The sequence below is a fragment of the Protomyctophum bolini genome, assembly GCF_963924005.1.
Source record: "Protomyctophum bolini genome assembly, chromosome: 14".
Taxonomy (NCBI): Eukaryota; Metazoa; Chordata; class Actinopteri; order Myctophiformes; family Myctophidae; genus Protomyctophum; species Protomyctophum bolini.
The window spans coordinates 9891918-9916424 of NC_137875.1; the positions used below are offsets into that span (position 1 = coordinate 9891918).

Consider the following 24507-nt stretch of genomic DNA (forward strand, 5'->3'; position numbering starts at 1 on the left):
ATACTTTTGCTGTTACATGTTTTTTCTACTACAAGAAGCATGGTATTTATTCAACAAGAAACAGTAAACCAAAAAATATATATATATAATCACACAAAAATACTCCTAGAGACCTGCACAGGTTAGGTTTTGTCTTTAGTGTTTAGATCCAGATGGATCCCATATACTTAAATATATTGAGTTATTTTTGTGTAATTATATTGTTATTGTTATAATGTGCATGGAGTGGAACTAGCCAATTGGGAAGAGCTACAGTATCTGTCCAGCGTTCGAGACAATGTATCATTGTAACAATTCATGACAGACAGACAGACAGACACGAACTGTGTACCACGCAGAAAGGCTTAAGACACACATACACGCGTGCATGCACGCCCCACACAGACAGTGGCAAGGCTACTGCTGCCACACCCACTGTATGCAGCACGTGTATGCATGCATGCATGCACCCTGCAACACAGACGGCCAGAGACACCTACTCTACTCTATGCATGTGCACTTAGCAGGGCACTAACGTGACAACATGCCAACGTGACACCACAGCCAGACCATGCACTGTACCCACGAGGCATGCATACATGTGCACCTGACACACATAACGTAGACACAGAGAGGGACACAGTTTGACGTTACTGCGTCAGGCGGTGTGCTGTGGTGTTATGGGCCGGATCTACAGGTGTGCCATTCCAACTCGTCACGCTTTCCTGAGCTTTTTCCTGAAGGTTCTTTCCAATAATGCATGTTTTCCCTGCAGGTTTTATTCACTGAATCCTAACCTTGCTAAATTCTACTGCTTTGCTACTGAAAAAGCATTGTCCAGCAGAGGCACTGTTCTATCTATTCAGGGAATCTAAATAGAATTAACATATTAACTCCGTGGCAAAATGCCCGCCTTTCTCACTGGCAATGTTCTGTTTCTGACAATGCACCGACAATCTACTGAATTACAGGACTTGTGAAGTTCTCAAACGGCACATCTGTGTAATACACTGTAATGCAGTGTGCTGTGTTATTGGATGCAGGCCCTCCACCATACAGTGTGCTGTGTTGTTATCGGTGGGGCACTGCGTCAGACAGTGTACTTATTGCTATTGTCGCACGTTAATGCGTTTGGTTTGGTTTGTTTTTTTACTAGTCTGTAGTGTTTTAAACCCATTTTGGGCGGAAACCCCTTTTGGTGTTAGCATTATGTTATGCTTTAGCTTTTGTAAAAATAGATCTACAAGCTCATAGCGCGCCACAGAGTGGCGCGCTACAAGCTTGTAGGTCTGCTATTTTAGAAAAATCGAAGAACCACTTTCAGAAAACTGTCATTTTCAAACAGACATTTTTAGAATCTGATCTCAGGTCAAAATGGGTTAATCTGCTGTAGTTTTTAATCTGAACAAAAAACCGTACTGCAGTTAAAATGCAGTACTCAAGTAAATCTACTTTATTACTGTCAACGTGTACATGCGGTGCTGCACTGCTGATTCACACCACGTGCTCCCGATCCAATCAGCTGTAATTATAGCACCTGGAGAGACCGGCGGGACATGGGTTTATCCTCCGCTTAAAGTCATCGGAGCAAGTGGGTCAGTCTGAGTCATCTGAGATGTAAACAACACACCGCAGCACCGTGACCATGCAAATCCTCTCTGCGGAGGTGAATACTGTGTGTGTGTGTGTGTGTGTGTGTGTGTGATATCTCCTGTAACAACATAGTATTTGTAGTATATGCGCACGCACATGTGCGCAAGCGTGTGCACGTGTGCATGCACGTAGATGCAAAATTAAGTGTGTGTGTGTTTAAAAGGTCACAATGTGACACCCGGGAATTGGAAGCCGGGTCTCCCGTGTGGGAAGGGACACTACAGTTACGACAATGCAACACTTAAGAACCCATGGCTACACATACTATGTTGTTAGAGATATGACACACACACACACACACACACACACACACACACACACACAGAGCTTGGAAAGCTGCTTATGGACTTATCCACTTACCAGAGCAGGGCAAATCCTAAAAAATAAATACAAAAATGCTACATTGTGGAATTGGGAACCATGGGGTGGGTTAACTGGGTACAGGAGAAGTAACTCGGAGATAAACATTGTACGTCGCAGTGCATGACGAAGGATGCCGTTTTTTTTTTTTTTACATATAGCTTCCCATACAACGCCGTGGAGTTCATTCTCTCACACAGTAGTAGTATAGCGGCCTTCAGTCTCCAGAGACCATGGCACAAGAGCACTTGGATTGGATCAGGTGGTGCTGAGGGAACAGTGCTTTGTGTGTCTGAGCAGCCCAACACGTGAGTGACGGTCTCTTTGGCAGTGATGGCATTTGAATGCACTGCTGACGCCGATTGAGGTGCCTTTCGCCTATAGCTCTCCTTTCTGCTGCTTTGTTCAGCTCCGCTTGGCTCTTCTGGATTCCAGTCCAGACCTCATGCCTCCAGCAGGCACTATCCTCCTCCCAGTTGTCTACTCCTATGCCCATGGAATTCATGTCACGCTTGCAGACGTCTTTGAACCGCAGGTGGGGTCGGCCCACTGGCCTGGTATGTGATCCAAGACTCACTCCCATACAGCAGGATACTGATGACGCATGCATTGTAGACAGCCATCTTGGTGTGGGTCGATAGTTTTCTGTTGGTCCATACTCTCTGGTTTAGCCTAGCAAAATTTGTTGCAGCTCGACCAATCCTCCGATTGATTTCAGGGTCTGTCTAAGCAGAGGTTATCCGTGACTGTGGAGCCACGGTAGGTTAACTGGTGCATATGGTGATTGAAGGGGGGTTCTCAACAGATTGTCCCATAATGCTGATGGTTAGTCTGAAGTCTGTGCATGCCTTGGAGAGCTGATCCATGAGTGTTTGCAGCTGCTCTTGTGAGTGAGCTACCAGTGCAGCCTCATCTGCAAAGAGCATGTCTCAGATGAGGACTTTCCTGACTTTAGTCTTTGCCCTCATGTGTGATCTTGAGGGCACGACTTATGAGATCAAAGGCCTTGGTCAGGTCAACAAAAGCAACGTACAGATCGGCATCCTCTGTTCCCTGCATTTCTCTTGCAGTTGGCCTAGAGAGAAGATCATATTGATCTTTTTTACCCATCTGTAAAAAAATAAAAGCCCTCTCCAGACCATGAATGCAGCATTTACTGTGGTGCTTCAGAAAATGTTGAGAACCAGATTTAGAACATGTTGAAAAATGTTTATGTATAACACCCGGGATTCGTTATCTGGGGGGGGGGGGGGGGGGGGATACTAGCCTAGCTAGGTCATCAGGCTGAGGTTGTGAACCACTCTCCTACATTTACATGTTTGCATGTAATGACATTGCCCAAAGAAGGGGGATGCAATGGATGAAAAGTGGCTAATGGTGAACATTAAGACAAGGGGGAGCTCAGCATGTGAGAAATGGGGGGATTTGGAGCGATTTCTGTAGAGTGATTACCAGTAAGAAATCAATACTGTCTGCAGATATATACTGTACACTGAAAGAGGTACGCAGCTGCAGGAAAAGAGAGTACGAGTTCAATTACACAAGGCCAATGTAATTAAATGTAAGATTCCAGTCTGCTAATCGTTCTCTGATAATAATGAGGAGGTAGAGAAGACAGATGGGTCACTGGGTCCACACTGTTCTGTACGACTGTAGGTCGTAGAGTGCAGCACCCGCTGAATTACATTGATGGTAGCCAGGGAGAAAACAAATGTCTGGGGCCGAGTCCACTTCAATTCGGCATACAGTAGCGCAATCATCGATCACTCTGCTGATTTCTGATCGTCTGCACCTTTGTTAAATTGACGCACACACACACACACACACACACACACACACGTACACACACACACTCCTCTCTCTCTCTCTCTGTCGCCCTAATTAATTGGTCTCAGGTCGTGCAGCTGCGTCTAGATTCTCCCTGCGGATCTTGACGGGAGCTGCCTATGCCATAGAAAGCATAGGTGGACCCCAGGCTACATTGATTGATGGTAGCACCATGCATTTATGTTATATTACGGTACAGAAATATGTAAGCCTTACCCTCTAAGATACAGTATGTCCTGAGGACAACTTGAGAGTGTATCAGTTTCCATTATAGGACAGATTGAAAATAACTTTATACTTGACTTACCCACTACAACACCAGCATCCATATTCTATACTAAATACAAGCTCAAAACATGTCACGTTGTGAGCTTTTAGATCTGCTATTTTTGGTGAAGAGATTTGGTGTATACTGTATATTGTATGTTATTAAACCGAAGTGATATTGATAAATTCCAAGTATTCTGCGGCAACCACTTTGAGAAGCCCTGGTATAGGCCCTAGTGTATAATGGATTACAGACACCTGTTCAGCAGGCAGGGGAGTTAAGTTGTGAAGGATAGTGTGTTCCTCACATGCCCTGCCTTAAGAGGTGAGCATTAAGACCACCTAAAAGCTCACAATGCAATGAGGTTGTAGATTATTGCCTATATTATGGCAAAACAGATTGGTCTTTAGGGTAGCAAAAGGAAGTACGGACCCCTGGGGCACCCTGGACAACAAAGTATAGCATATGGGATTTAAGTGCAGTGGTTAATACATTTTTAACCCATTCTGAACGGGAACCCATTTTGGTGTTAGCATCATGTTATGCTTTAGCTATTGAAAAATAGCAGATCTACAAGCTCATAGCGCGCCACCGAGTGGCGCGCTACGAGCTTGTAGGTCTGAACGACTGACATTTTTAGAATCTGATCTCGGGTCAGAATGGGTTAATCAGACCAGTGTGTGTCCAGTGGAAACCTCATATAAATCTGATCTCAGGTCAGAATGGGTTAAAGCACAAATTGATTTAGAAAATCCTGCCAAAAAACTGTCCATGGAGCATAGATTGATTCACCAACAAAATGCCCAACTACTGATCTTCAGCCAAAAGTATACCTCAGTGATTATGTTAAAATCAGTTTTTAAAGATTAAGCCATTAATGGTCTTTGCATGATATATGGCCAATGCTGTGAATAGAAAATTACTTGCATTCTATGGTCCTTTAACAAGCCCAGCTCAACTGGGTGTGAGAGTGAATCTCTTATTTCTGCTCCCCGGTCCTGCAAAACGAAATGAGAAACGTTTTCAATCACCGTGGCAAAAGGGAATCAACATTTCATTTCAGGGTGGGAATGAATCAACAGGCGTACGCCAGAGCAGTCCCAGCGTGAGACAGGCCTTTAATCCATTTTGGGCGGGAACCCCTTTTGGTTTTAGCAATGCATTATGTTATGCTTTTTGAAAAATAGCAGATCTACAGGTGGCGCGCTACGAGCTTGTAGGTCTGCTATTTCTTTTTCAATCGAATAACGACTGACATGGAAACATAGATTTTTGTCAGGATGTAGAACACATTTTTAGATCTGATCTCGGGTCAGAATGGGTTAAGGGGACAAAGTGTCACAGCTAACAAGCCAGTGTGATGACCACATATATCAATCATTCACTCTGACTAATGCCGCCATGGAACATTTTTGAATTGATATGGCTGCTGTAGCGTAACCAAACAACAACACTGTTTGTGAATGAGGTCCAGTGGTAGTATGTTATGTGGAGCAGTCGTTCCCAACCCGGTGGTTGAGGTCCAGTGGTCGTATGTGGAGCAGTCGTTCCCAACCCGGTGGTGAATGAGGTCCAGTGGTAGTATGTTATGTGGAGCAGTCGTTCCCAACCCGGTGGTGCCTTGAGGATATTCAGTATTTAAGTTTACGACGTAATTTTGTAGTCCTACGTTACTATTAACATTAAGTGACTGCAGTTTCTTCCAGCTGTGAAATGTCCCTTTAAGACATTCAATATATTGTAACATTAAGACTTCTACAAAATGCCCTCAAAAGCAGCAGTTCAAACACTTTCAAGATGTTTCAAAAATGTTCGCAGCGCTGTTTACATTTCTTACTAATAAAGAATCTATCCAAAATGCCGGAATACAATTGATTGATAGATCATTAAAATGTTCTTCCGACAATGCACCCCATCTGACTTCTTAACACGGTTAAGTAGAATTGATATACAGTAGCTGTACTAATTGTCTAATTCAGGCAGTATAAGTGTTGAGAACTTATTTTGTTTCTCAGCCAGAAGCTCATTTTGAGAAAGGACTTTTTTAGAATGCACGCACGTCACACGCACGCACACAGGCAGCAAACAGTTTGAGCAAAGCTGTGGCGCATTACGTGGACAGAATAAGCAGCCGCCTCCAGGCTTCAGTGCTGTGACCTCGCCCTACCTTATTTATTTCTTCCAAATGATGGCTTTCTGTGGTGGAAAATAACTAAGTATGTGTACTCAAAGTTCTGTAGAACTCAATGTGGACGCACAAATGATCTGTAAGGCAGCATTGTTTCAGAGTTTATTTTGCCTTATTTGACTTATTATTTGGGAAGCGTGGAGAACTTGAGTGGCGGAGAGGCAAGCGGGCGCGATGTTTGTTTCATGCACGCACCCGCGGGCGGCAAGAGCTGGATTGTGTCAGATTTTCCCACACTACGCCTCTGCACATGAGATGACGGCTCGGTTGCCTTCTGATCCAGGCGAGAACGCCTGCGTAACGACGTGCTCCCCGACTAAAACGTCCTTAACGGGGGTCAAAAGGTTGTGTTTCTTGCATCTCTGCATGTACTGTATATCGTTGCTATCGGGCAGAAACCTCATCTCCATATTTAAACTTTTTGTGTTTTTTCGTAAATTAACGCCCTACTTGATCATACTGCAGCGTCAGACACGATCAAAAGTAGCAGATCTACAAGCTCGAAATGGGTCGCAAAATCTACATGTTGAAATAAATGTACTGACCCAGGCGGTAAAACTGTAGAGATGAAAACCGCAGCTGCTGTGGACTGAATGGCCGGCAACAAAGTGTTACGGAAATGCCAGAATTCGGGGGGTTGTCCCCTCAATGCTAATAAAACAGGTTGAGGTGACAGCTTGGAACTAGTTCACGTAGAAAGTGAACTTTCCCAACACTGCATTTCAAGCACGTAGATCTGCTACTTTTGTTATTGTTGAATCTGAATACTGAAAAGTAACACTTTTTTGACATACTGTGAGGTTTCCACCCGGCAGAGGCGATATATGGCGTGCATTGCCCCAGGTGTCAAATATCTTGAATTAATAAAAAAATGTTCACAAACAAAATAAATGAATGTTAACCTCTTTAAGGAATGAGACATCGAATATCCACATAATGATGTGAATTAATGTTTTCATTTCCATTTTAATTGCCTCCACTAAGGGAACGGACTTAATTAATTAAAATGTTACATACCAGGGTCTCGTTACTTTCAAACCCCCACATTACTGGAAGAAGGGCTTGTGGGCCACATGCATATTTAATAGGAAAAACTATCCACCGTTTGGCAACAGGTGTTTAGTTGCGTAGTTGAAGCCAGGAGACAGAAGGCAAGTGGGAAAAAACACCGGTGTGATGACGGTCTCTTTCTCTGTCTCTCTTACTCTCTCTCTCTCTCTCTCTCTCTCTCTCTCTCTCTGTCCCTCTCTTCAGACCAAATATGGTACACAAATCCTACAAATTGTAAGTGGGCGCCGGCATCTGACAGCTAATCTCACAAACGTTCTGTGTTCACTGGTTTTAGATCCCACGGGAGTGTGTTGCTGGGACAGAGATATAGGTCAATGATAATGTTGATTTTCCTCCTGATTTGCCATTTTAGTATGACAATCTTGGGAATATTGTGTGGCTTGTGGCGATTATACAGTACGACCAATATTTAGTTCAGTGACCATGGGGCTAAAGAATGGTTCAGAAGCTGTGTTCATGTTCACTCTTCCATTGGAAATTACTCCAACCTGCTTACTATGAATCCTATATCCTAAAAAGACGGCAACTTACTCCACACAGATATTAAAACTGGATAGGGCATGTCTGTGTCTCTGTTCAGACTCCAGCTCCCCCCTAGCACTTTCTTTTTTTTTAAAGATATCTTTTGGGCTTTTCTGAAACGGGAAACGGGGAGAGAGACCAGGAATGATGTGAAGGTCGTCGGGGATTCGAACCCGTGACGAGGGGGAGGGGGGGGGAGAGAGAGAGAGGGAGAGAGGGATTAACCTTTTGTGTGTGCCATTATCACGACTCTTTTTCTCCCAAGGACTAAAGCTTCAGGGCCTGCTGCTACTGTAGCTCACCTGTGGTGTAGTGATGTCATTTGGCTACTGGCAGCAGGCAGGCAGCAGGGAGATACAATAGAATACCTCCCGGCCCTGTTTACTAGAATGAAATGTTATCTCTCAGTGTGGTTCACTAACAACACTACTTCTTTTGTCTCTTCCACCTTTATACCCACCCCCACACTGTCTTTCTCCTCTCCCATCTCTCTCCTATACTCTCTTGCAGTGGTGGACTAAGTAACTACTCCACTGCATCTCGGTTCCAAATATTGTACTCTACTATTATTTTAAAACTTTAGTTACTAGTTAGTTTGCATATTTTGATTATTATTACAAAACATACATTATAGGCCTACATACATTTCGACCATTTGAAAAAAAGAGTACTTTTTCAACCACTGCTTTCTTCCTCCTCTCCTGTCCTCTCCTTATATACGCTCTTGTCTTCTGTTTCTGTTTTTTCTTATGGTCTCTGTTTATCTTCAACTCAACTCTTTCTTGGTGCTTCTCTGTTCTTCTTCCTCTTCTTCCTCCATGCTTCTGGTTCCACTAACCCCCGACCCTCCCCTTCAGACTGGCAGTACGAGGGTAAGACCTTAACTCGAGGCCTAACTTCCTTTTCTCTACTTCCGTGGTTGTCAAACTTTGTTTTGTCTACCCTGTAAATAACCTTTCCACCCATGGCACCCCTGAATAACTTCAGAGCGCCTTACATTTGTGTAATATTACAATCCGTAAATATGTCAATCTTCCCCCCCCCTAAAATACAGTAGGAAAACATGCAAGGATATCCATTTCCATTAGTGCAGATTAAAAATGGCTTTATTCTCTTGACATTTAATCACTTGAACTCTAGCATCCCTATTCCGGGGGCGAACATTAGCCAAAAATAGCAGATTACAAGCTCTTACAAGCTTTTTATGACATTTTGGACATGACCCTTTCGGTGTGCCTTGGTTTGAAAGTTTGAAAACCACCTACGTATCTACTTTTTTCCTTTCTCATTTCATCCTGTCTGTCACCATCTAGCCACTCTCTCGATCTCTTCTCCCATTCTCTCTCTGTCTCTCACCTTTCAACAGCGCCTGCGTTATTTAAAGCTGAACGTTTCAACCCCACACACACACACACACACACGTCTGTCTCTGTCTGCCCTCTTCACTACCATGCCCATCTTCCGCCCACCCACATGGTGTTTGTCTGTCTGTGGAGATGTTGTTAGCTGTGTGTCATGTGATGTGCTGCTAGTGTTGTTGTTGTATACCCTCCATCTGTGGCCATGTTGTCGTTGCTCCTCCTGCTGATGTATACGTTGACGATTAATTGTCAAGCTTACAACAGGAAACGATTGTGTGATTATGTAATAATTGGGACACTTGTGACAGGCCTATAGTCGCTCCTCTTGCCATATTGTGCTTTCTGATGGCCCCCACCAACTGTTTGTCTCCATGTCATGATGCCAACTTCATGCTGTGGATTCATTCATTCATTCATTCATTCATGATCTCTGTAGCAGCCTTGCGATGCTGCTGCCATTCACTACCAATTGAGACATGGCAGAGTGACTATAGCTTAATGGTTAGAGAGATGCCGTCTGGCCCCAGGTTCCATTCCCGGCCCCAGCAATGTGTCGCGGTGTCCCTGAGCCAAGACACTTGACCCCATACCCTCCCAGCGCTGAGCACCTGGTCAGAATTTCCCCCGCAGGATCAAATAGGTATTTTGTTTGTATGCAAAAGAATTAACACAAATCTTATACTATTAAAACCCTGGGGGTGACCTAATGGTTAAGGCGCATACCACATACATGTATATGCGTCTAATGCAGCCTAACAGCGAGTCGAGGGTTTGATTCCCGGTCCCGATGACCTTTGCTGCGTGTCACTCCCTGTCTCTCTCTACGATGTACTATTCAATAATGTCAGAAAATCCCCCAAGATTATGTCAACACTAAAATAGATATCTTGAATAACCTTGCACTTGGCCTCTCCCAATGCGTTCCCACCTCCAGGTGAACTTGTCACTGTCGGGTGTAAAGGAGCAGGGTTGACATTAGGTGTGTCAGAGAGGAGACGTGCTTGTCTGTGCTCTGTCTTATCTGTAGAAGTAGCAGCGACATGCTGGGGACTGGAATACACACAGAGTCATCGTCATAACCTTTATGTAACCCTGGAAAACTAAACCCAAATGTTGTCACACCATCCCTAAACCCGGGTATATACTATATACACCCTCTAGTCTTCACATTTAACCTCAAATTCAGTTATTTTATGTTGTCCCTGATTCAGATTTATTTATTTATTTCCAGATTAAACCGATCAATGCAATCAATGCCCGTCAATCTGCATGTGTTTTATTGTATGCAACTATTAATTTATTAACCACTTTGAACGTGGCATCCCAATTCATCATAATAAGCAAACATTTTATTTTCACCCCCAAACAAATATAATATAATATATATAAAATAGTTGATACAAGCTCTCAACGCGTCACCAAGTGACTAGTCGAGAGCTTATAGATCAACTATTTGCGCTATTTTAGAAATGGGGATTAAGCGGTTATCTATTCTGTTTTACCAACCCCTATTTGTTTTATTGAGGGGCTCATTTTCCATGTAGCACAAATCGCTAATCTTTTTTTAAATAATTATAAATGAACGACCTACTTGATCACACTACAGTGTCATACAAAAGGACAAAGTAATAGGTCATAGGTGGGGCAAGTTTTACTGAAAATTTGACAATTATTTGGACACATCAATAAACACTGAGATTGAACCTTTTAAGGCATCTTGCCCATAATTCATTCAACCTCATGAAACTCATGTTGTCTGTAGTTGTGTTTCATTAAGATTCATGTGCCATCAGCATTATGCACTCATAAGCTGTCATGAACTGTAACATACCTATTACTATTGCAGCGAGGCCTTTCACCCCTCGTCCCTATTTTGAGCACGTCATACAACTATTAGAGGCTTTGCGCGTGACATCATTGTTCCTGGAAGTTATGCGAGAACACCTACTGAGTGGCAAAAGAAAAGAAAGAAAACTGGCCTTGGCAGCCCATACTAGCCTGGTTAATAAACCAGACCGAATCAGCCGTTGGCAAAACAAAATTGCCTGCCGGCGGATTACGGTCTGGAGAGGCTCAATTGTACACCCATTTCCTACACCAGAGAAATGGGGCGGCCAATCGGGACACGGTATGCAATATGGGCGGGCTTTGGTACAGTGACTTTCAATGCTTGAGACCTTTGACTGACAGTAGCTCTGACCAATTGCGTCAAAGAGAAAATGTTTCAACCCGCAGCCCTGGAAATGAAATCCAAGCTGAGCCTCCCCAGACTAATATCCCGCGGTCCGTGCGATATTAGTCTGGTTTATTAACCAGGCTAAGCCCATACACCCAAACAGAAAAGTCCTATCTGATTGCATTAAACAACATTAAACCAACATTGCAGCTGTACGGAAAGCTTGAATATTCCTCTTTCTATCTGCAAAGTTTTTTGTTTCATACAACCACCATAGACGTTATTAGCTACTTTCTGTCAAGACATTCCATGCAGGTGATTATTTTTCCAAGTGTCTGAGCTTGGATGCACTTGTTTTCAATAACGCAACGTCCTGCTACCTCCTGCTGGACCGTTGAGTTGATTTCCAACGAGCGCTTCCAAACTCGAACGTTCCATTCTGCTCAATGTTTTGCCACTCAGTCTAGGTGAGGGGGGCGTATCCCGGTGGAAAAGTGATGCATGTGCATACTCTATAATCTATATCATTATGTAACGATAATATATAAATGTAAGAAAAACAAGTATCATGGAAAATAGCAGATCTCGGAATGCTAGCCTGGCATTGCCAGACTGATCACACGGGATCACTCAAACGTGATCAGTCTGGCTATGCCAGGCTAGCACAATGTGGCATGTTGTGAGCTTGCAGATTGGCTACTTTTCAAATAGCCAAAAACACATAAACTGTGCGTAAGTACTTTAATATAGGAAACGTACAGTTGTGTATATTTTAACTTAGTGTTTTCCTTTTTCCTGCATGATTTGATTTGGCTGTTTCTTCTTTCTGGTGCAGAGTGCAAGCTGTCAAGGACTGGCCCCCCGGCCACCATCGTCACCATCGATGAGGAGAGTCCCAACGGTACGTAAATACTGTTATAGCACTCTATGGCGAGTTGCTTAAACTGTCTCCGTTACTGTTATAGCACACTATGGTTAGTTTCTTATACTGTCTCTCAATGGCTAGTTGGTTATAGGCCTACTGTCTCTCAATGGCTAGTTGGTTATACTGTCTCTCAATGGCTAGTTGGTTATGCTGTCTCTCAATGGCTAGTTGGTTATGCTGTCTCTCAATGGCTAGTTGGTTATACTGTCTCTCAATGGCTAGTTGGTTATACTGTCTCTCAATGGCTAGTTGGTTATACTGTCTCTCAATGGCTAGTTGGTTATGCTGTCTCTCAATGACTAGTTGGTTATGCTGTCTCTCAATGACTACCGGTTGTTGGTTATGCTGTCTCTCAATGGCTAGTTGGTTATGCTGTCTCTCAGTGAGTATTTCTTCTAGCATAGGGAACGATTAGGGATGCACCAATTGGTGTTTAAAATGGTTTAAAATAACATTTATGTATTGCTTTTGTTGATATTCATCCCCTCTATTGTGCCAATATTTATTTTAAGAAACATTGTGGTGCCGGTAGCTGAGCGTTGTATCACATATAGAGGGTATGCGCATGCATAAAGGCAACGGACAATTGCGTGGCAAAGTGAGTTTAACGTCGTTTAAAGCAATCCGATAGGACTTTTCTGTTCGGATGTATGGGATCTGCTACTTTTTGTGCTTTTGTGTGATGCAGTGATGTGATCAAATAGCCCTGGGCATTAATTTACAAAAAAACAAAAAGTGGAGAGAGGTTTCTACCCGACATCAACAATAGACACACTTGCACAGATAAACATCAGCCACTGGCATCAGAGGACAAGATAGATAACATACGATAACTGTTATCCTTAGACCTTTATTGATTCGCCAGAGGCAGCGCAACAGTTAAGATAACAGTTACAGGGCAGAGAAAGTACTACAAATACAGCAGGGTAAAGACATCACGCAGAAGAAACAACATCAATAATGGACATATTGAACATATACAACACACCCTCAACAACGCTTGCATTATGCAGGACAACATAATACTAAGAATAACATGGTGAGTATTGGCTGATGATTGGTGCATCCCTAGACCCAGTCCTCTTGTGGTATCTTGGCTTGTTATTTTGTGGATCTAAATTGTTTCTTCAATAATACATGCAGTGCAGTGAGTTCTATTTCTTGCATCAGAGCAATGTTTTTTTAATCCACTAAAACTGGGAAAGCATCTGTCAATTTCTTTTTTTTCTTCTATTTGAGCTGGAGCACATTGGTTGTCTGAGTGACACCGGCTCTGCTATTTTTGAAAAATGTGTGAAAATCTTTGAATATAATAAGTGATCAAATCTTTAATTCTGGGCAGTCTCTCTGGAACAAAACATTTTGAGATTGAGGTCCACCAGCCAAACACAAAACACAAAAAAAGTTTATCTTCTTTTAGCAACATAACTGTTTCAGAACTGGATTTAGAACACAGTAGACCTCGGGTGGTAATTTTGTAGAAATAACCACTGCGGTGGGTGGAGGCTTTCATCTGATTTTGGTTGATCTTTAGTTGCATTTCAAATTGATGTTTAGACATTCTGGAAAGTCTCTTTTGTGTTTAGTCCTGAAGTATTTTGTATTTGAAATTAATATAGTTTCTTTCTGGCTGTTGTTGTTTTCGGTGTGTTTACAGTTTTTTGTTTACCAGGATATGCAAAGCAGTGGTGCGTGCGTGGGTGGGTGCATACATACATGCAAGTGTCTGTTTCGTTAAATGGAATTTATTCAAAGCGCTTTCCGGTCTGCGGCCAAATAAATACGTATAAAAGTTTGAGAAAGTGGACATGAAAGTTTGAGAAGCTCTGTAAAGATAGTTTGTAGTGCAGAAAGTCTTGCTATAGTGAGTCAGGCCAACAATGTTACAGTAGCACCACACAGCTCACTGATGCATTGAACATCAGGGGGGCTGTGGTGCAGGTCAGGAGTTCTCATCTCCTCTTCTCCTCTCTCATGAACAGAAGGGGGCTGTGGTGCAGGTCATGAGTTCTCATCTCCTCTTCTCCTCTCATGAACAGAAGGGGGCTGTGGTGCAGGTCAGGAGTTCTCATCTCCTCTTCTCCTCTCTCATGAACTGCTCTCATCACTACATGTTCTGCAGCCTGCCCACTTTCTTCTCCTTTCCCTCGCTAGTACAGTCTTTCCTGTGACGCACTTTTTTTGTTGGTTTGTCAACCGTATTTTCGAGTGTTGCAGCCACGTGTGTTGCGGCCTGCAGTTTTGTATTTTTTTTGTAGGATAGCCTAGCTATGTCACAGGTTTGCAAACGTTTTCATGCCACAGCGCCCTAATTAGCCATATTGTGCGTGTGCACACACACACATGCACACACTCATTCATACACACACAGGCGTGCACACACACCTCTGTGTGCAGTGGAGCGCTGTAACAGCTGCTTTCCTAGAAGTGTGTGTGTGTGTGTGTGTGTGTGTGTGTGTGTGTGTCGCCTGCAGATATTTACAGCAGGCTAACAGAGTTTAATGAGCAGCACTTTACTGAATATGGGACTCACCGCCTGTTTATACTGTGTGTGTGTGTGTGTGTGTGTGTGTGTGTGTGTGTGCACTCGCACTTTTATACACGCTCCACTGACATACTGCAGGCACAGCCTCTTTTAGGGGGCCACAGGTGCATGCTTGTTTGCCAGTGTATGTGTGGTGTGCATGGGAGTGTGCACATGCCACATGTGTACAGTATGTGTTTCACACACTTAACACTCCAAGGAATGGTGGCATCCATGTGGACATAGTGGCTAATGTAGCAGATCTACACCATGCGACACATTGTGAGATTTTGGATACATTTGAAAACTTGAAACGAGACATTCTGCATAAAGAGAACTTTCTACTTTTGGCTACTTTAACTACATTTAGATGCGAATACTTTTGGCATCAATACTACTTTTACTCAAGTGCATTTTTGAATTCCCGACTTTTACTTGTAACAGAGTGCACTGCACACTGCAGTATTGATACTTTTACTCAAGTGCAAAATGTGAGTAGTTTTTCCACCACTCCCTCCTACCTCGACAGGGAAATGTTTTCCCATCCAGGCCGCCAATGTCTCGGGGCCCGCCCCAACTTCCTTTGATTTGGGGAGCTTTGATCGATTGCCTGGGGATTGGTATTTGCACGGCGGTGGGTCTTGCCAAGCCTCACATCCAAATGCCCCCCCTGCAGAGAGAGAGAGAGAGAGAGAGTGTGTGTGTGTGTGTGTGTGTGTGTGTGTGTGTGTGTGTGTGTGTGTGTGTGTGTGTGTGTGTGTGTGTGTGTGTGTGTGTGTGTGTGTGTGTGTGTGTGTGTGTGTGTGTGTGTGTGTGTGTGTGTGTGTGTGACTTTACTGGTGTATTTTCAATACTTTATCACTTCTACTACACTACATCTCAGTGGCAAATATCGTACGTTTACTCCACTTTTTTGAAAACTTTAGCTCCTAGTTATTTTGTAGATTTAGATACTTTTTTACAAAACATACATTAACCACTTCTGCCCTATACTGCACCTTTCGCCCTGAAAATAGCTGATCTACAATGCCTCTGTAAGCTTGTAGCTGATCTACAGTGCCTCTGTAAGCTTGTAGATATGCTATTTTTGAAATTTTCAAACTTCAATCGGGTCATTCTGCTACTTTCTACCTTAGTAGTTGAAGTAGGCCTACATTTTGATACCAATAAAAACAACTAGCCTCCAATCTAGACAGTGATGCTTTTACCTAGTACAAATTGAGTACTTTCTCCACCACTGGTGGTGGGATTTGCCAAGCCTCGAATCCAGATGCTCCCCCCACCCCCTGCACACAATGCAGTGTGCGTGTGTTTGTGGATGAGGGAATTTGTGTCTAATGTTGCTCATATGAACACTCATTTACCTGCTATATAGGTCTCTTCTGGCGCCTTCGTCCTTATTTATCTTGGGATGATGAAGCCCCCGCTGTCCTCCTCCACCGTAATGGAATGTAAAACAGGCAACCTGTCATTATTCGACCAAAGCAATTATCGTTCTAAATGTGCTCCATCTCTTCCCTTCCAGTCACGCGGCCGCCATACAAATGACACGTAATACGATTCCATCTCTTTTCCGAGGCGCCTGTCTCCTTTATATGCATTCACGTCCGGACGGTGAAGAAAACAAACAACCTAATGCACCCCACCCCACCCCCCACCCCTCGTCCTCACGCCTGCGTCTGGATATTATGTTTGGTCTAGGTCAAGGGAACGAGAATAACTAAACGATGAAAAATGAAAACATATTCCAGCCATTTTTCTCCCACCTTTTGGCTCGCCCTCCCGAAGAACACATTTAACACAAATGTAACACCGGGGCTCAGGAGAGCCCAGAGAGCAGATAGCGCACCAATCCCCATGGCGGAGCTGCTCCTGCATTACGCTGCTGTCAAGACGCTGCATTATAATTTAGTGGATTTCTGGGGTTTAGGATCACATTTTATCCCATTTTCGGCGGGAACCCCTTTTGGTGTTAGCATTATGTTATGCTTTAGCTATTGAAAAATAGCAGATCTGCAAGCTCATAGCGCGCCACCGAGTGGCGCGCTACGAGCTTGTAGGTCTGCTATTTTTGAAAAATCGAAGATTAGACATAGAAACATAGCTTTTTCAGAAAACTATCAGGATGTAGAAGACATTTTAGAATCTGATCTCAGGTCAGAATGGGTTATTTAGAGGTACATAATAATAGCTACGTGCTGATGGAAGTCGGTGGATGACGATGTCGGGCCGGACGGTCCGTTCATCACTTTGATCCACATCATATCATGTCTCATATCTTATCATAATAGTTTCCTGTGTTGCTTCATGGACCCTAGAGGATGACGCAGTGGATAGGAGTGTGTAAATACATTAGCTAGTCAAATTACATTTTTCACCACAGTTTGTAGGAGCAGCATATCCGCTGGGGTGGCTTTTGCATACTGTAGCCTTGAGTGTTTTTTTCTCTTTCCCCCTTTTAATTGCTTCTTACCAATATAATAGCGATACAGCTGGCTGTGTTGTAGCCCAGGAGAGTTTAGTGTGGCGAGAAGCAGCTGGTTATGCAGGCATATCAAGCCAGTTGCTCAGCTGAAGCAGAACATGTTTACACTCTTCCCTCAATTGATTTGGCAAATTTATCCAAAGCAAGGTCCATGTTCTCCAAACACTTGACACATCCACCTGAACAGACTTTGAGGTTTTTTATTTTTTTGCAAAACGGCTCGTTCCCACTGCTATTAAAATGAAATACTAATTAACTTTGAGGTTCAAGGTTTACATCTTTATACAAAATGTTATATTCAACTGTACTATAGTTGAATTCACTTTGAGGTTCAAGGTTTACATCTTTATACAAAATGTTATATTCAACTGTACTATATAGTTGAGCGCTCGTGGTAAAATGTCTGTCCATCAAAATTCTGCAAATTATACCAAATATATATTAATATTACTATTTCATATTTTTACTTGTGGAACGTTTGCCAGTTAAAACATTTATTGCACGTCGTTCCATAGCACAAACATTTGCATGTACTAATGTCGGGAAATATTCCATGATGGCCAGTGACAACAAGGAAGAAAAATACAGCTGCCTGGTGCGCACCGCCATTATCCAGAGCAAGTTTGAGTGCCACTACACCTCCAAAAACATTTATCAATGTCAGCAGCCCAACTGCATTTCTATGAATTTAGCACAATTAGATCGTTATCATCGTTTAGAATCAAGTGTTTTTGAGAGCACACGTACATGCCAAATCAATTGAGAGAAAAAACAAACGACTGCAATTTATCTGGGACAGCTGCCAGATACGATCCGATACAATAGGGTCGGTGCTGGATGAAGAAATACCCTGTGAAGTTGAACACCGATATCTGCACGCCTGTCATGTTACACGCCTGTCATGTTACAAGGATTAAGACATTCTGCTGCTTTTCCAGCACATGACTTCTGGAAGTCTGTGGAAGAGCCTTATGCTCCTATGCCTTATGCTGCACTATGTACCCTTTTTAATGCATGCACTGTAATGTTTCCAAACCGGATTCAAATCCGGAGTAGAAGAGGAAAGTGGAGCTTTTCGGACTGAAAAGATACATTTCAGATTTTTGTTTATCTCCTTACTTTTTTGGGCGATGGAAAATCACACCTGTGACCATATTTTTGGAGAAACACTCCACAACAGCGGGCAGGAAATTAACTTCCAGTTTTGATGGTAGCTATAATACTGGTGCCATGCCAGACACAACAACATGGAATAAACCCTCCTTCATTTAAAGAGTGTGCATGGGTCTCCGTTGGGAGGACAATGCTTTGCTTTGTGTTTCGACGCCTCTGCTCCCTTCATCCCCAAGAGGAACCGATCGTTTTGTTTCCCTAAATCCAGATGCAATTAATCGGATTGAAGAGATTTGTGTCTAGTGGAGGAAGAAGGCTATCTGCAGGATGAGAGAGGGAGAGAGAGGGAGGGAGTGTGTGAGAGAGAGATAGAGAGAGAGGGAGGGAGAGAGAGAGACTTTCAATAGCTGGGGGAAATCAGAGTTCCATAAACGTCTCATTGCCCTTATCTTGTCGCTGCAAAAGTCATATGCCATCTATTTGGCAGATGCTTACAGGGAATGAACGAATCGAGACTTGCATGGCAAGATATCTCATACATATGTATGCTCAATACATATTTATTTTGCGACCGGAGGTTACAGTTAACCATGAAACCTTGCATCTTTGACACAGGTCCACAATCCCCGTCACTCTGACACGTCACCTAATCCCCGTCACTCTGACACGTCACCTGACTCAAATCCCCGTCGCTCACCCGAGCCAAGCCCCCAGGTCATCGTTACATAACCGTCACATCACGTGAAAAAGTTCCACACATGGGCATTCCCAACTGATACCCTTAATACAATCCCTGTTATGCCCATATATGGAGATCCCTGACTGTGATCAATATTAAGCCCATATACTGTATAATATAATATATATAATATAATATGGGAATGCCAATATAATATGATCATACTTTGACAGTCTCGTGATAACCACTGTGGTTGCTGCAGAGGTCACAGTTAACACTCTGAGCGCACAGGACGAAGTTCTCCGCCTTTTCAATTAGTAGCGCCCAGCGCCCAGGACGAAGATTAAAACCCATCGCGTCGCTCCACAGGCTGGGAGCGTCTGTGGGACGTCATCGGAAATGTTCACTCCCTGTTTAGCCGACGAGACCGAAAATATTAAACTGTTACTAACTCTTGATCTAAATCATTCCGTCCAATTCTAAGCAAAGATCATGTGTTAAGACGGCCCACCGCGGTAGATTTAATCATACCTCCCGTCGTTGTCGATCGCCTCTAGAGTGTTTTGGCTACATCTAGCTGCTTCAGCCACACTGTAAAAAAAATATCCGTTAGAAAACGGCGAAATGCTCCGGTAATTTGCTGCCAATGCATTGTACCGTTAATCTACGGACACTTCTGTCATCCCTATAACGGATAATTCCGTACTTTCACAGGACTAAGTCTCTTCCTTTTACGGACACTTCCGTCATCCTAAAACGGAAAATTCTGTATTTTTACAGTATTTAGTCAGTTCATTTTACGGATATTTCAGGAAAATTCTGTACTTTTACAATACTTAGTCTGGTCTTTTTACGGACAATTCTGTACTGTTATGGAACTTAGTCTGGTCTTTTTACGGACAATTCTGTAACGTTATGGAACTTAGTCTGGTCTTTTTACGGACAATTACTGTACTGTTATGGACCTTAGTCTGGTCTTTTTACGGACAATACTGTACTGTTATGGACCTTAGTCTGGTCTTTTTACGGACAATACTGTACTGTTATGGAACTTAGTCTGGTCTTTCTACGGACAATTCTGTACTTTTAAGGGACTTAGTCTTAGTCTGTAAAGACACTTACGTTAATCCGAAAATAGAAAATTAAGTAGATTTACATAGGATATTCTTTGTACAATTTACGGACATCAATCTGATTAAACCACAAATATATAAATAATACATGTTTATTTGTATTAGTTTTCTTTTCTTTTCAGTGAACAGTGCAATTAACATTTTTTCTTTAACAGTGCAATTATTTTTGTAAACATGCACAAAGCACCCAGACAACACATTAACCGCCAGGATTAATGAATTCACCTCATAGAGTAACCTCGCGCAGCAGGCAGGTTTTACGCTCATTTAGAAAGTCGATGATTGTTGACATCACGCAAGAAGAATCACGATCATAAACACTATAAAATACTCTTTCGCTTGAGGTCCTGGGCGGGTAATGTGTTAGTACCATATAGTTCCATTACATTTCCATCATAGAAACAATAGAACACAACTTTTATAGACATTTCCCTATAATAAAAATATACATTTCAACTGCACATTTCTTTTAAAACTTTTACAGGGATCGTTTGCCACTGCTTTCAAACTACTGACTCACCCGTCAGTGGGGAATGAGGAGTCCCCTCCAGGAGAATGTAGAAAGCGTCCTACACCTCCCACTCATCATTCCCCACTGACAGGTGTTGCCCCAGCCTGTAGAAGATGCAGTGACAAATGTCACCCTCCAATTATTTCAAAACACAATAAAATACACGTCATTTGCCACTGCTTTCAAACTACGGACTCACTTGTCAGTGGGGAATGAGGAGTCCCCTCCAGGAGAATGTAGAAAGCGTCCTACACCTCCCACTCATCATTCCCCACTGACAGGTGTTGCCCCAGCCTGTAGAAGATGCAGTGACAAATGTCACCCTCCAATTATTTCAAAACACAATAAAATACATGTCCTTTGCCACTGCTTTCAAACTACGGACTCACTTGTCAGTGGGGAATGAGGAGTCCCCTCCAGGAGGATGTAGAAAGCGTCCTACACCTCCCACTCATCATTCCCCACTGATAGGTGTTGCCCCAGCCTGTAGGAGAAGATGACAAATATCACCCTCCAATGATTTCAAAACACAATAAAACACAATCTAGTGCAACAAAATAGGCATTTCTCACCTTTAGAATACTCAAACATCAAACATTCTGAGATAGATAATAGTTAAGTTCTGTTTTGGGGGGCAGGTACTTCACCCCTATGCCCCCTTAGTGCCATACACATTTCCATTTCAAAACTAAATAAACAGCAATGCTGTTGCATTCTCACCTTGAGAATGTTCAAAAACATTGTTACAGACTGGCAGTCTGACAGACAAGAGGTAGTGTGTGTGTGTGTGTGTGTGTGTGGTTGTGTGTACACGTATGTTCCATACGAAGTCCTTCATTGAGTCACAAACTTTGACAGTCTTGCATCACAAAACATTGCTCTGTCAGACAGGAGGTAAGGTAGGGGTGTGTGTGTGTGTGTGTGTGTGTGTGTGTGTGTGTGTGTGTGTGTGTGTGTACAGTCCAAAAACCTCATTCCAACCTCCATTGGAAATCCTTCAGTTGAGACACAAACTTTCCCAGTCTTGCCGGAATGTGCCGTTTTTTCCCCTGCTGTTCTGCCTTGGACCCTCTGTCTGGATTGATTCCGAAGAAAACTCTAAGGAAAGAGAAGAAATCTTAGCTACACATAAAATAGATGAAACTGAAGTAAAGAGTAACAGAGGATAGATCTTTATGTAAACAATGTACTGGTAATGAAGGGCAACTTTATTTGTTTAATTTGGGACATTGGGTCAGGGGTAGAGTTGAACATGGAATGTTTTTGGCAGGTTATGTTTGTAGTCAGCCTTGCAGAGCCACGAGGCCCATAGGGCAGGAGCCCATCTCCCGTTTGTGTACAGTATTTGTGGTGCATTTTGGTGGGGCCTTTATGGCATAGCAATGACAGATTTATACAGTATTTGGCTGCATGCCGAAAATAGCAGATCTACAAGCTCACATTGTGTTGTGACGCATTATGACAGACAATAATTTGAATAGCCCAGATATAAACATTACAAAACCATGTGTTGCTTACCTTTGAACGAACTCCAGCGTCAAAGCCATCTCCTTCGGGTACTCAATATTGCAGACATAGAACAGGGAGAAAGCATATGCGAGGGCCGAAACAGGGGAGGTGATGTGGTCATTTACAATGACCTGATCCACAGCCATATTGAATTGCTGGTCACCTTAAACAGATCACAAAAAACTAAATTAATTTAAGAAATCACACACCCACACACAAAATAAAAATAGAATAATTGCTGTGATTTCTGGTAATTAGTAGTTTTTGGTAAGAACAAGCAAAAAAACAGTATTCAACATTTTGTTTCTCAGACTTGTACATACAATTGTACATCCGTAATTTAAAGATGTTGCCCCTAATCTGCATATACCTTTTCATCACAACAAATTGTCATAGCAGGAAAACTAAAAACAAATGGAGCATATATACCAAGCTTGCTGGGATAACTACTAACCTTTGAGTAGGATGCATGGGGTACATGGGAGGTTGCTGAGATCAACATCGTTGGTGTCCTGAGGAGAAAAATAAGATGAAGTCAAGATACACGCATGCATTTGATGATTTTATGTTTCCAATGTACACAAAGTGTCTGAGTCAGAGGAAACGACTAAGCATAGAAATGTTACAGGGATTCTCAATATTTTCTATGATTCACACATTACAATATAATTATGTTGAGATAATTTCCTGGGGTTTACAATCATAACACTTACCTCATTTTGGAAGAAGAGGCGATCAGGGTTTTCCTTTAAGTATCTCGCAATGCCTTTGATCAGCTCCACTGGACCATCACCCAGCTTCAACCCTATGATTGATTGAATACTTTATTAACAGTTCATACCAATTATACAGATGTTTAAATACAAAATGTTTCTATATCTGTGGTGCTCAAAAGTGTAACTGTAAAGACAAAACGGAAGTGGGGAGGAGGCTCCACTTCCGCTTTATATTTTAATCATGATAGAACTTCCGTGGCCTCCGACTGTATGATGGAAGCATTTGGAAGTTGCGAGAGGCAACAGTTTGGCAACGCGAGACTACCACATAAGTAAAGATATTAGTGAATAGGATGACATACAATAGAAAATACATATTCAACACTAGTAGCAATACATGTATATTGGGGAAACAGGGGTGGGGTGGGGGGTAATTTACCTTTGGAGTCAAGGAAGTTGTTGATGCCCGATTCTTTGCCGGAAAGTTCCTCTGCCAGCTTGTTCAGTACCGGAAAGCCAAGGAGTTGAGATGCGTGTTCAAACAGGTGAGCAGCTTCAAATAAGAATGGCCACTCTTCCTTCATGACCTTGACATAGGGGTGGGCGATATGGAAAAATACAATATCACGATATTATTTTCTCAATAATATCTCATATAGTATCAAGTATAAATGAAGGTATTACAAACATATACGATATCTGTGAATATCGTATCACGATACAATATTTATCATCATAAACAGACCCTCACCATGACACATGTTCCATCGTTTATGGCTTCACGCTGGATGGGATACGTTTCAGTCATCAATTTTCTAACAGATGACTCCTAAAAATAGAAGAAATCCAATAGATTGTTTTACACACACACAAACACACAAACACACACACACACACCTCCGATCTATAAGCTCATGTTTCCCCATTGTGAACTTTATAAATTACTCCCATTAACCAAAAGGTAATCCATAGTTACACAATAATCAGCAATTAAATAATGGATGGTTAAATTAAAGTTTGCAAAATACTAGATTATACAGACAACAATTTTGTAGCTCGTGTACTAATGTGTGCTGGAGAAAAACTTACCAGCTTGGAAAGCGCGGACGAGTCTTCTGCACTGAATGACAGACAGGGTGTTCTCAAGGTCCGAGGCTTGCACATCGATGAGGTCATCCACAGAAGCAACTCCTAAATCCTCTAATCTGGCTAGGACTGCATCCAATTTATCACTACAAAGCTGGCATGTGTTTCAGAGGAATGAGCAACCTCCCGCCTCTTTGGTATGAAAAAAGTGGATAATATTCTGTACGTTTTTCCAGATTTTCACAGATGAACAAATCAGAATCATTTATCAACTTCATAGACTCCAAGCTCAGGAACCCAGCTGGCCGTTTTCCCCCGTAGCAAAAGTAGGACAGTGGTTTCATTTTTAATAATAATGCTCGCTATGTGTCCCAACTGTAGTTGTCCTTTAGTATATCTCAGCACAACAAGCATACCATTT

The 24507-nt window shown here is 42.5% G+C and overlaps 2 protein-coding genes across 3 annotated transcripts in view; one reads left to right on the forward strand and one right to left on the reverse strand.

Moving 5' to 3' along the window:
• Nucleotides 1-24507, forward strand: part of LOC308328207 (protocadherin-15-like) — a gene marked incomplete at both ends in the record, with an annotated part of 276193 nt that overhangs the window by 28317 nt on the left and 223369 nt on the right. Inside the window, 2 exons of the mRNA XM_080781948.1 lie at nt 8726-8740; nt 12241-12306. Of these exons, the coding sequence (XP_080638074.1) occupies nt 8726-8740; nt 12241-12306 (81 nt within the window). The remainder of the gene's footprint in view (nt 1-8725; nt 8741-12240; nt 12307-24507) is intronic.
• Nucleotides 21687-24226, reverse strand: LOC308328209 (uncharacterized protein). Of its 2 annotated transcripts, none has more exons than XM_080781954.1 (7): nt 24090-24226; nt 23752-23829; nt 23440-23578; nt 22998-23089; nt 22739-22796; nt 22294-22447; nt 21687-21873 (listed from the first exon to the last, which is right to left on the reverse strand). In XM_080781954.1, the coding sequence occupies exons 1-7, from the start codon at nt 24174-24176 to the stop codon at nt 21747-21749; spliced, it is 735 nt and encodes a 244-aa protein (XP_080638080.1). In that variant the 5' UTR covers nt 24177-24226; the 3' UTR covers nt 21687-21746. The 2 variants fall into 2 exon arrangements, with proteins under 2 accessions (XP_080638080.1, XP_080638079.1); XM_080781953.1 differs by having other exon boundaries at nt 23440-23587.

Bases quoted from the DNA above. Each gene is read 5' to 3' on its own strand.
- LOC308328209 (XM_080781953.1), bottom strand. From the start codon at position 24,176: ATGACCTCATCGATGTGCAAGCCTCGGACCTTGAGAACACCCTGTCTG. The intron at 23,830-24,089 runs GTAAGTTTTTCT...TTCTATTTTTAG, and splicing joins CGTCCGCGCTTTCCAAGCTG to GAGTCATCTGTTAGAAAATT. The intron at 23,588-23,751 runs GTGAGGGTCTGT...CCCTATGTCAAG, and splicing joins ACGATGGAACATGTGTCATG to GTCATGAAGGAAGAGTGGCC.